The 12,748-nt window shown below is 43.6% G+C and overlaps 1 protein-coding gene across 4 annotated transcripts in view; it reads left to right on the forward strand.

The window, feature by feature from the left end:
- The window catches only part of BICRAL (BICRA like chromatin remodeling complex associated protein), a 108,301-nt gene that overhangs the window by 87,832 nt on the left and 7,721 nt on the right, over window positions 1-12,748 (forward strand). For all 4 annotated transcript variants that reach the window (XM_045071188.1, XM_045071190.1, XM_045071189.1 and 1 more), the window contains 6 exons: window positions 5,084-5,189; window positions 6,031-6,131; window positions 7,895-7,956; window positions 8,931-9,076; window positions 10,039-10,133; window positions 11,981-12,083. In XM_045071188.1, the coding sequence (XP_044927123.1) occupies window positions 5,084-5,189; window positions 6,031-6,131; window positions 7,895-7,956; window positions 8,931-9,076; window positions 10,039-10,133; window positions 11,981-12,083 (613 nt within the window). The remainder of the gene's footprint in view (window positions 1-5,083; window positions 5,190-6,030; window positions 6,132-7,894; window positions 7,957-8,930; window positions 9,077-10,038; window positions 10,134-11,980; window positions 12,084-12,748) is intronic.

Below are 12,748 nucleotides of genomic sequence, written 5' to 3' on the forward strand. Positions count from 1 at the left end.
TTATTATCCAGGCATTTAGCAGAAACTGGCAAATGCAGTGGTTTCCCAAAACATAGCAATGCATCAGAATCAACTAGAGAGCATTTTAGAATAATAGTAAATTTTTAAGTCCCATATCGGATTCCTGACTCTTGTGGATGGAACCCAGAGACTTGGTGTTCAGAAGCTCCCCAGGTGACCTTGATGCAACTGGTCTGTAAACCTGCATTTGAGAACCGCTGCTCTTGGGTGTCCACCGCCCACTACCACTCTGAATTCCCAGGGAGTCTGGGTGACGGTGCATTAGGGTCAGAGGAGCAGGGGCATGGGTGACATGAGGAAGCAGCCGTACAGGGCCTCTGCTGCTCTAGCCAAGGCCTTTCTTCAAATTAAGAAAAAGTCCCCCTCTAGGTAGATAAACTGCTACACTGGCAGGCTTGGCACTTTGATTGATTATTTATTTATTTATTTATTGGGGGTGTGAGGGACAGAGGGAGTGGGAGAGAGAGAATCTCAGCAGACTCCCTGCTGCGCTCGGAGCCCAGTGACCCTGAGATTATGACCTGAGCAGAAATCGGTAGTCACACGCTTAACCCACTGAGCGCCCACAGGCACCCCAGGCCTAGCACTTTAAGACAGGAGAGAAAGTGCTCCTTCCCTTCCTGAAGTTTAGCTCTTGGTGCCTGTGGCGGGTTACACACCTTTGTGGCTCCTGTTGTTGGATCAATCTTATCTTCTTTCAAAGTGTACCACAGAAGGGGAGATTGACACATTAAATATTTTAATTTGTTAGGGGTTTTCTGTATGTCTACATGGTATCAAGATAATCCATAGATCTAAAGAATTAAGATGAATACTGATATTAACAGAGTTCTTAGAGCCAAGGTTTCAAAAAGGATCCTTAAATAGTCTATTTGTGAAAATATATATATATATATAGAGAGAGAGAGAGAGAGAGAGATTTTATTTATTTATTTGACAAGAGAGCACAAGCAGGGGGAGCGGCAGGCAGAGGGAGAGGGAGAAGCAGGCTACCTGCTGAGCAGGGAACCCAATACGGTACTCGATCCCAGGGCCCTGGGACCATGACCGGAGCTGAAGGCAGACCCTTAACCAATTGAGCTGCCAAGCACCCTTAAATAAATATATATGTATGTACACACACACACACACACACGTATGTATGTATACATTTTTTTTTAAGAAAATGTATTTAAAGACCAAGTCTTCTCTAGGAGTTCAGCAAAAACAATAGAATGATAAATTTCTGGAAAAGATTGTCAGCTGCAGGCAACATGAAGTTTTGGGGAATGGGGGAAAGTTGCTGGCTCCTGGGGCGTGGGGGTCGTTGGACCAGCGGGGAAGGACAGACCCCCGTTCCCCGCAGACTTCCACTGCACTCAGTTTATTTCACAACTATTTACTGTGCGCTCAATGTGGTGCCGGCCGTGTCCGGTGCTGGGAATACAGCAGGGAGCCAAACAGACAAAAGCCCTGCCCTGAGAATAAGCAGGCTGGGAGCAACAGTGAACTGCTAGAGACAGCACTCCCAAGGCAGTTGGGCTTTCCAAACATACAGAGCAGCTGAATTGAAGTGATTCCTCTGCAGGGACCTGGACAGGTACCCCCACCCCCGCATCCTCATCCTTCTACCACCCCCCCCAACCCTCCCCTCCCCTCCCTCTGCAGTTGCCCCAAGGGAAGGGGTATAGTGAGGAACACAGGTGGTGAGAGGATGAAAACACGCTGATGCCAGTGCTTAGCCCCATACAGGTAGGCGAGGGGACCATAAAACACTCCCAGCTGTGCTCAGACGAGAAGTGGCCCCTTCAGAAGGTGTCCTTGTTTTTAGACACAACAGTGCCTCATACCCTCCATTTGATGGTGAATTTTCAGGCTTTGACATGAGATTGTTCTAGGTTTTTTTTCCTCTTTTACTTGTCTGTGTTGTGAAAGAGAACACATTTAGAAAAAATACGTAAAACATCAGCATACAGTTAACCGAGAATATATATATTTTTAAGATTTTTGTTTATTTTTTTAAGAGAGAGTGGCCAAGAGAGAGAGAGCACAAGCAGGGGGAGAGGAAGAGAGAGGAAGAAATAGGCTCCCAGGGAGCCTGATGTGGGGCTCAATCCCAGCACCCAGAGATCATGACCTGAGCTGAAGGCAGATGCTTAACTGACTGAGCCACCCAGGCACCCCCAGAATTATAAAATTATAAAAGAATTATAAATCAAATTCCCTTCCATGTGAACACTCAAGAAATAAAATATTGGGGGCGCCCGGGTGGCTCAGTGGGTTAAAACCTCTGCCTTCAGCTCAGGTCATAATCCCAGGGTCCTGGGTTTAGCCCTGCATCGGGTTTTCTGCTTAGCAGGGAGCCTGCTTCCTCCTCTCTCTCTGCCTTGCCTCTCTTCCTACTTATGATCTCTGTCAAATAAATAAATAAAGTCTTTAAAAAAAAAAGAAAATATTGCCCCGTAGTCCCGGAAACCAGCCCCTCCATATACCTTCCCAACCTCCGCCCTTCTCCCGGCTTTCTTAGTGATCTCGTCCTTGCTTTTCTTTCGGTTTTACAACTAAAGGGATTTTGTTTTATTCATCTGTTTAGTAGCTATAAATCATTTTAGGTCATGTCTGATACATAAGGTAGAAGATGAGGCTGGGTAATGCCACTTTTTTTTAAATTGTGTGCTCTAAAGCAATAAGGATGATATTCTTCTGTTTCACATGAACTGGGGACGTTGGGAAAAAATGCCAAAACTGTTGAGTACTAACTCAACACTGCTGTAAGGACTACGGTCATTTGAACATATTCACTCTGGTTCAGCTATTTGTCTGTGGATCTGCTTAGTTCAGAGTTGTATAGCCTTGCCCCTTAATTAAACCACATTTTCCCAACTTTTATCTGTTTTGTTTTTTATTCAAGATGGCCCTTAGTGTTCATGCCCTGGAAATATTTACAAGGAAGGCCAGTGCTCACTGTTTGCCCCAGGCCTCTCCATAACCCCAGTGTTCTCTGCGTGAACAGCTTCCTACAGTAGGAGAGTGGAGTCATGTTCTAGTGGAAATGCTGTGAACCTGGAAAATTTTCCCCTTGTGGTTTTGTTACTAAGTATGTATTACCTGTCTGCCTAGAATAGTGCAGGTCTGACCTTCCCTGCTAATGGATGAGCAAGGTGACCATTTCCAGCTTTGTAATGACCTCCTTCAGATCTTCTTGGGTAGTGTCAAATCCTTCTCCAGTTTTGTATTTTTTTTTCCCTAAAGATTTTATTTATTCATTTGATAGAGATCACAAGTAGGCAGAGAGGCAGGCAGAGAGAGAGGAGGAAGCAGGCTCCCTGCTGAGCAGAGAGCCCAATGCGGGGCTCGATCCCAGAACCCTGAGATCATGACCTGAGCCGAAGACAGAGGCTTTAACCCACTGAGCCACCCAGGCGCCCCTCCTTCTCCAGTCTTATACTAGAAAGGGGAACCAAATAATTAACTGTTTCAAATAATTGTTTAGAATAAAAATGTTAACATGAGCTTACTTGGCCAATGGTCAGGTGTTGCCAAGGTCTCAAATGAATAGTTGGTGGAAACATATTAATCAGGCCAAGGTCATAGTTTAGGTCCCCCATGGGGTGGTTGGACTAAATTCTAAATCTGCTGATAGTATACAAAATACAAAACTAGAGAAGAAACTCTGAAAATTTGCTGCACTATGAAGTGGTAATGATAAAGAAGGTTAAAAATTGAGAGAAATTTAAAAGCCCTTTATTGGGCACCTGGGTGGCTCAGTTGGTTAAGTGACTGCCTTCGGCTCAGGTCATGATCCTGGAGTCCTGGGATTAAGTCCCACTTTGGGGGATTCCTGCTTAGCAGGGAGTCTGCTTCTCCCTCTGACTCTTTCCCCTTTCAGGCACGTGCTCTCTCTCTCTCTCAAGTGAATAAATAAAATCTTAAAAAAATAAATAAATAAAAGCCCTTTATCATCTTACTTTTTATAAAAGATTTATTTATTTATTTATTGGAAAGAGAGAGCAGGTGCATTGGGGAGGGACAGAAGGAGAGGGAGAAGCTGATCCCCCACTGAGCAGGAACACCCCCCCAAACACAGGACTCCAGGATCATGACTAAATGGATGGCAAAGCTTAACAGACTGAGCCACGCAGGCACCCCTATCATCTTACTTTAAATAGGTAACAGGGGCGGCTGGGTGGCTCAGTTAGTTAAGAATCTGCCTTTTAGTCCCAGGGTCCTGGGATCAAGCCCCACATCAGGCTCCCTGCTCAGCCTGCTTCAACCTCTGTCTGCCACTCCCCCTGCTTGTTCTCGTTCTCTCTCTCTCTGTCAAATAAATAAAATCTTAAAAAAATAAATAAATAAAAATAAATGGATAACAGATTTTTTTAGAGCTAAAAGGAACTTACCAGTCCTTAAACATCATACAATTCATCTTTTCTATTAATAGAAAAGATGCACACACCCATTAAAACATCAGATTAATTTTTCTAATAATATTTTCCTCAGGCTAACATTCAGTTGACATTACATTTCCTAGTTACACCTGATGTTGACATGACGTGAGCGAGAGACATACCAGTGGCAGGGGTGACACATGCTTTAGATCATCTACACAGCAAACAGTGAGTGCTGACAGTAGCTTTGGGGTTGGCACTTGGGCCCTGACCAGGTGCTCAGAGTCTGTGTAGACCCTACATAGGATCTGATAGTCAGGCTCATAATCCTCGCAGGTGTGATAGAAAATTTCTGGGGATAGAAACTGTTAGGGGTAGAAACTGTTTCTGGCTCAGCCTTTGCATCTGGGCATCACGAACACAGCAGTTCCAGGGGCAGGAAGACAGCTTGGTGTCCACTCAGCATCCCTGTGAATGGCGTCCAGAAAATTCAACACGCCCACAGATTCTTAAAGGGTGCTCTTTGCAATCCTCCCCGAGTGATAGGAAAGTAGAGTAAAATTCTGGTTTTGCTTTGTAGTCTAACCTGAAGGTGATGCCAGGTAGGCATTAACAGGCTTGGTTGGTGTTTTGGGCAATCTGCTAAGGCTTTTAGTCATGAAATTAACTTCTTCTCTTGGCCATATTTTTCCCAGGCTCAGAAAAAAGGTTTGAATCAGACTTCCCCCATTGCTGCTTCCAAGACCACGGATGGCCTGAGGCAGGCACAGATTCCTGGCCTCCTGAACACCACGCTGCCAGGTCAGGAGCCTTTATCTTAAGCTCCCCTCCACTGTCCCCTCTCTCCCCAAACCCAGAGGACATCTTCTGCCATCCCTCATCCAGCCTGCAACCTTTCTCATTCCACTTCATCCCCACTCTGACCATGTCTCCTGTGCCCTTTCCACCCAAATAACAGACCCTGTTGTGTCTGTACCTTCATTTTATATACTACTAAGAAAGAAAGAAAGAAAAAGCACTTCTGATTAATTATGACACACTAAATTATATGGGAAAAAATGTGCTGCTCAGAAACAATAAAATCTATTTTTTAGTACTATATGGCAAAGGTGACTTTGTAACTATCCTCACGTCACTTTATTTATCTATTCTTTGGCATCCCCCACAAGACTAAAAATAGTGTGCACTGTGTCTTCCATTTCTTCTAAAGCTTTGAATGTCTACACTGCTCATTAAACACTAGAAAGGACAAAAGCAGGAACGCCCCCTAGCCTCTAGCCCCCTGTTTGGGCCTTCATTCATTAATTTGTGAGCGTCTGGGGGGTTCGGTGTTGCTGACGGATTACTGGTTTGAGGCCTAGTCCTCAGACCTTGAATAATTTGAAACTGTTACATTGGACGGCTTTTATTTACTACCTTTTACTTATGTATTTGTTTCTATTTACTACCTAAATAGGCTTTACGAATCCTGACTTCTGCCTCTAGAGCTTTTATAGATAAATGTACTTCTTGCTCCCCTTCCTCAGAGCAGGAAATATAGAAATCCCTTTCAGAATGGTCAGTAATCCACATACGCTGGGCTCTATGCGTTGTATAAGAGGCTTAATTAACTGCTTCTGTTGTCTTATGTTCATTCTAATAGGGCAGGATTCTGGAAGCAAAGTCATGCCCGGGTCCTTAGGAACCACGCAGCCACAGCAGGAAAAAGTAGTTGGATCATCTCCCAGCCAGCCGGCCGTGCAGGTAGAAGACAGTTTGCGTAGCTACTTCTTAATGTTGAGCATGACCGAGAGAAAATGTAGTCCTGTCATCTTCAGCTTGGTAGCTGCTGCCTGCCGGCGTCTGCGCGTTAAAGTGTGCTCACTGAAGACCTTCCCTGCAGGCCAGGCCATGTTATGTTACTGTTTACGGGATTGATGTGCCTATTCTGTTTCTCAAATTACAATACTGTCATTTCCTCATGAATTAACGATATACTAGCAGCCAGTACATAGTAGATACTCAAGAAAAAATGTTGTTTACTGTTGAATCATCACTCATTGTCATGGCGAAAGTGAATCTGTTCCTCTTTTTTTTTTTTTTTTATTTATTTGAGAGACAGCAAGAGAGCACACACATGCAAGCAGAGGGGTGGGTAGCAGATTAAAAGAATCTCAAGCAGACTTCCCACTGAGCACTGATACCTGCGTGAGGCTCAATCTCAAGACCATGAGATCATGACCTAAGAGTGGAAAGCAGGAGTTAGCTGCTTAACTGACTGAGCCACCCAGGCATCCCTGGATCTGTTCATCTTGGTTATCTGAGAGATTTTTTTTTTTTAAGACTTTATCTATTTATTTGAGAGAGAGAGAAGTGTACAGCAGGGTGGCAGGAGGAAGGGTAGAGGGACAGCCAGACTCCCCGACTCTCCATTGAGCATGGAGCCCAATGCAGGGCTCCATCCAGGACCCCAAGATCATGACTGGGGTGAAGTCAGACACAACCCACTGAGTCACCCAGGTGCCCCTATACGGAGAGGTTTTTTTCCTGCTATAGCAACCAGGAATGTGATGATATAGCCAGTCCCTATAGTGTTCTAACCCAACAACTGATCTAAAAAGAAAGGAAAAAAATCTTGTTTTCAGTTTACTGAGCCCTTAGATTCTTCTCCGTCAAACCCCAATTAATGGTTTAATGAAACTTGTTATAGTGTGGGCCCGCCTAGAAGACTCCATGAAGGATCTGGTTCAGTTCTCAGGTTCTGACATAAGTCATGTTTGTTTCCTTAACATTGATGTAACAAGTGCTACTGTGGGCCCCTGGCTATCTCGGTCAGTGGAGCATGCGACTCTTGATCTCAGGATTGTGAATTTGAGCCCCATGTTGGGTGTAGAGATTAGTTAAAGGAAAAAAGAAAGACAGAAAGAGATGCCCTACTAGATCACACACCTAGACTGGAACAGCAACTGAATTTTCAGATGTTCATGGAGTTGGCACCCACAAAATAGACTTCTCCAAAAGTTTAATAATACGTTTACAGAGTTGGAGATTCAGGCTTTAAATACAAGCTGCGTCCTTCCAAGTAACCTATCGCACAGCACAGCCTCCCGTGATCTTGACACAGTGTGACTTTGCTATATAGGTCTATGGCTTTGCTTGTTTTATTTTTTAGCAGGGCACTTCTGCATTTTTAGACTATGCTCTTGATAAGGAGTTGAAAATATTCATGGGGTACCTGGGTGGCTCAGTGGGTTAAAGCCTCTGCCTTCGGCTCAGGTCATGATCTCAGGGTCCTGGAATCGAGCCCCACATCGGGCTCTCTGCTCAGCGGGGAGCCTGCTTCCTCCTCCCTCTCGGCCTGCGTCTCTACCTACTTGTGATCTCTGTCTGTCAAATAAATAAATAAAATCTTTTAAAAAAAAAGAAAAGAAAAGAAAATATTCACAACGTCATGTCCTTTATGTATAATGGTATTCTGCGTATTTTTTCTACAGAAGGGAGTACTAAGAGATGTGTTTTGTCTTCAGGTGGATAGTCACTCAGGAGGACAAAAGCGGCCTGCTGCAAAACAGCTAACTAAAGGAGCTTTGTGAGTGACCCTTGGAAATGACTCATTTTGAACATTTCTCTAGGTTCCTAATGTTTAATCACTATACAACAGAAGGCAGGTTATAATAATATATGTAGTATTTTTAAAAATATACTTTGAAAATAACTTTAATAATATTTATTACAATATTATTATATATTATATATATGATAATAATAATATAATAATAATGATACAGTTTGCTTCTATTAGGACCCATAAGTACAGTGACCCTTGAACAACATGGATTTGAACTCTGCAGGTCTGCTTATTTGCAGATGTTCTCCGATAAATACAGCATAGCACTGTAATAGTGTTTTCCTTAGCTTTTTTTTTTGTAAGAATAATAAATGTACTATACAAAATATATATTAGTTATCTGTGTAATCAGTAAGCCTTCCAGTCAACAGGACACTCTTAGTAAACTTCTGGAAAAGTCAGGTAATATACTGATATCTGACTATGCCAGGAGTCAGTGCCCCCAGCCCCCTCATGTTGTTAAAGGGTCAGCTATGTACCAATTATAGTTTGAGTCTACTGTCTGCTCGTTTGTTCTGAAGGAGAATAGTTCTCTTGTCTTTGGCATACCACATTACCCTTTGATCGGCCAGAGGGTCTCTGCGGAGAAGCGTGGTTTGATAAATTCCTGTGTTTGGAACAGAAATATTAGCATAAGCTTAGCTGGCCAACGGTCAGGCATTGCCAAGATCCGTGTGAGCACCCCCACATGAGGGGTTGGTGGGAACACCATGTTTTTGAAGCCAAGGTCATAGTGTGAGTCCCCTGTGGAGACAGTTCAACCAAACTGTACTCCCAACATGGTGTACAAAGTATGAAACTGAAGAAAACACAGAACCACCATCCTACGAATAATAACACTCCTATAGGTCTGACTTTCTTTGCATGCAAATAGCCATCATGACTAGATTTCCTGCCACGGATCTCCACTGACATTGGCAATTCCTCTTTTAAAGCATTCTCCAGCAGTTACAGAGGGACCAAGCCCACGCTGTGACACCCGACAAAAGTCAGTTCCGATCGCTAAGAGATGCGGTACAGAGGCTCCTGTCCTACCACGTGTGCCAGGGCTCCATGCCCACGGAGGAAGACTTGAAGAAAGGTAAACAGGCTGTCACCCCAGAGCACCCCTGTGACACCAGACACCATCGTACAGATGCCCCACAGAAGAGTGAAAGCCCTGTGGCTCCCGGATGGTGGTCATGTCCGTGTCTTTCATTGTAGACCTAACTTGTTCCCAGTTTACTCCATTTCTGTGGTCCCTGTTTAGGGTTGTGACTTACTCTTCTCAATATTCGGTGAGGGGATACCCAAAGGTCAGAGTATTTTATTGACCAATTCAGGGGGCACTGAACCCAAAGTGTTGTTTGGACGGCCAGCTGCAGATGCTGCCCTCCGCTGCTTTCACCCCGCCTGCAGCGGCCACCAGCCTTGCTGCGGTCTCTGATCTGAGCGCAGATTAGTCCCAGTCAGTCCCCTGCATCTGGGGAATAGGGTCCAGATCCAGCATGACACAGGGATGTGAAGACACAGAGTGACTAGAAAATGGGAAACCTTTGGAGACCGGCAGGAAAAGGACAGAGCCACAGCACTGTGACCTGCAAGATATCATGAACTAGTTTATGTCCTTACATAAAACCAGTCCTACAAAAACAAGTCCTAATTTCCTTGTTCAGCTGTTTCCGTTTCTCATAGCACTGGAAGGAAGTGGAGGTTTGCCCATCTAGACTAACAGATCTTCTCTATTCATTGATATTTATTGCATGTCTGTGCTTTATGGTTTTCTTTTATTGGTCATGTTAGAAGTATTCTAGTTTTGGCCTCCTAATTAAAGTTAAAATAAGGTAGTATTTTGATGAGTTCCCCAGTCACCTAACAGTGGACAGTGAGGGAAAGTGCAGAAGCACGTTTAATCAAGGAAAGCTAACCTAAGAAGAGAAGACTGTCACAGGCAAGACATGTTTGAGTAATGGAAGAGTAATGCATTTCAGTCCTGAGAAAGAAAAGACCTAGTGAGTGATTGCACTCTCTTACCATTTTCTCTCTCTCTCTCTTTTTTTAAAGTCGACAATGAATTTGAAACAGTTGCCACTCAGCTCCTAAAAAGGACCCAAGCTATGCTTAACAAATACAGATGCCTGCTTCTAGAAGATGCCATGGTAAAATTCATGCTACCAAGTGTATTTGTTTTTTTAAGACCCCACAGGTCACAGCTAGTAATTCAGAGAGGAAAAAACTTCAGGGAATTACATTCTCCCAACATAATCTCAAAGGCACAGATACTGAAGACTGTAGAAAACCTTCCACCTGACTGGTCCTCCTGCCAAGCGAACTTGGCATTCGCTGCACTTGTCATGATTGCCCACACCTGATGAGTGCTGTTCTAAATGAGCTGGTTCTAAATGAGCAAACCAGGGCTTTGGTTAAGTAATTTGCCAAACGTCCTGCAGCTACTGGGTTTGCAGAGCAGTTAGCAGAGCTAGGGAACAGACTAGGACCATCTGAGGCCCCCAGCCCCCATGCACACTCTGATGCTGTCAGCTCCCTCTCACCAGCCCAGAGATGTGGGGAACATTGTTCAGAAGAACATCTGAAAAGCCCAGGGGATGACAGATGTGGAAATTAGCTTTATCTTGTTTTTAACTGAGTGATCATTAACATACCATAAAGTTCATGCACGATCTAAAAATATGCAGCTTAGGTGCCTCCTTAGCACAGTAGGCAGCACATCAGTCTCATAAAAATATGCAGCTTGATGGTGTTTAGTATGTTCGTAAGGTTTTGCAGCCATCAGCCACTAGTCAAATTCAGAAAGTTTTCATCATCCCAAAGAGAAACTAAACTTAGTTTTAAAACACCAGTTAGAGAAAGAAGATGCCTCAGGAAATGATTGAAAGACCAAACCTATTCTGAGATTTTATTTATTTTTTTTTAAGATTTTATTTATTTATTTGACAGACAGAGATCACAAGTAGGCAGAGAGGCAGGCAGAGAGAGGAAAGAAAGCAGGCTCCCCGCTGAGCAGAGAGCCCAATGCAGGGCTCAGACCCAGGACCCTGGGATCATGACCTGAGGCGAAGGCAAGGGCTTTAACCCACTGAGCCACAGAGGTGCCCCCTATTCTTCTGAGATTTTAGAACCAAATCTGAAATCATACAGGCTTTCACCTATAAACTGACCTCTTATAGGCAGTTTCCAATTTAAGATCAGCTTTGAGATATACCTTGGGAGCTTAGTTGAATTACATTATGTACTTACATGATACAGTATAAACGTGTGTGTGTGTTTACTTATATATATATATAATTTATATTTACTTTAAATTTTGCCTCCAAACTTTGAAATAGTTGTTCTTATATTGATAACCATTTCAGGAAAAAAAATGCTGAGATATTAAAAAGACTTAACTCTTACCATTTTTTAGGAAAGGACCACTTACTTGGTCAAGTTATCTTATATCTGCTATGAATTTTCATGTTAAATAAGACTCACAAATATAATTTAAGCTTCATTTCTGTACAGCAAAAAATAATTTTAAGGAAAGTCTTCTAAAAAACACATTGAAATCATAGTAGAATATCAAGAAAAATGTCATCCTCATGAAAAGATCTCTAACATATTATTAAGCAGAGGGGAAATAAGATACGTCAGATTAGATACAGATACAGAGAAGAAAGTCAGTGCCTTTGTGCGCATCAAACCACTTTGTGCAGAGCCTATTAAACTGCTCGGTGTGGGTACCTGCAGAGAGATGCGGGGGAAGCAAGGGAGGCAGGCCTAGTTTTCATACCCTCTCGAGAAATCAGTGTAAATCACCTTTTCCCAAAAATTACAATTTCAAAAAATGCATCTTTACGTGACAAGGATAAATGGAGCTAAATGGGACGTGAGTAGAACGTAGACACCAAATCTTTATGTCTGGTTGCTTCGTTAGTTTCAAAGACGCAGTGGGATGGGTGTACTTTGTTAAAAGGCATCTGAAATGACCAGATTGTCTTGTTTTCAGCGGATCAATCCCTCTGCTGAGATGGTGATGATCGACAGAATGTTCAACCAAGAGGAGAGAGCTTCTCTGTCCCGAGACAAGCGTCTGGCACTTGTAGATCCTGGTAAGAAATGTCAGAGAAAAATGGAAGGGAGGTGCTGCCGGGGTTCCAGGCTGCCGGCCGTGGGGAGTCTGTCTGAACCGCCGCTGGGCGGGAAACTTGAAAGTACAGAATGCATCCTGGGGAGAAACAACCCAGAGTGAGCAGTGGGGTCTGTAGTCTAGAAAATCCACGCTGGGATTCCACATTCATTGTGTGATTGTTTTTCCCCATTATAAACGTAAACTTGTTTTTCTTTCTCTATTTCTTTTTTTTTTTTTAAGATGTTATTTATTTATTTGACAGACAAAGACCACAAGCAGGCAGAGAGGCAGGCAGAGAAAGAGGGGGAAGCAGGCTCCCTGCTGAGCGGAGAGCCTGATGCCACCTATCCCAGGACCCTGAGATCATGACCTGAGCCGAAGACAGAGGCTCAACCCACTGAGCCACCCAGGCGCCCCCTTTCTCTAGTTCTTGAGAACTAAATTAAATTAGAAGCCTTCCCAGAAGCATGTAAGCCTCAGCAAATTATCGAGTTGTCTTACCCTGTGCAAGGCTTTGTTAGGGGCCCTGCTTGCGAGCTCATAAATTAAGATGCTCCGTTTAATACCTTTCTCTTCCCCTGCCAGCTTCCCACTGATTGCACCAAAGGACAGGAAGAAATTCTCCTCTGGCCAAGGTTTTTCTAG

Source organism: Mustela putorius, unplaced genomic scaffold, assembly GCF_011764305.1.
Source record: "Mustela putorius furo isolate JIRA1106 unplaced genomic scaffold, ASM1176430v1.1 tig00003983_pilon_pilon_pilon, whole genome shotgun sequence".
Taxonomy (NCBI): Eukaryota; Metazoa; Chordata; class Mammalia; order Carnivora; family Mustelidae; genus Mustela; species Mustela putorius.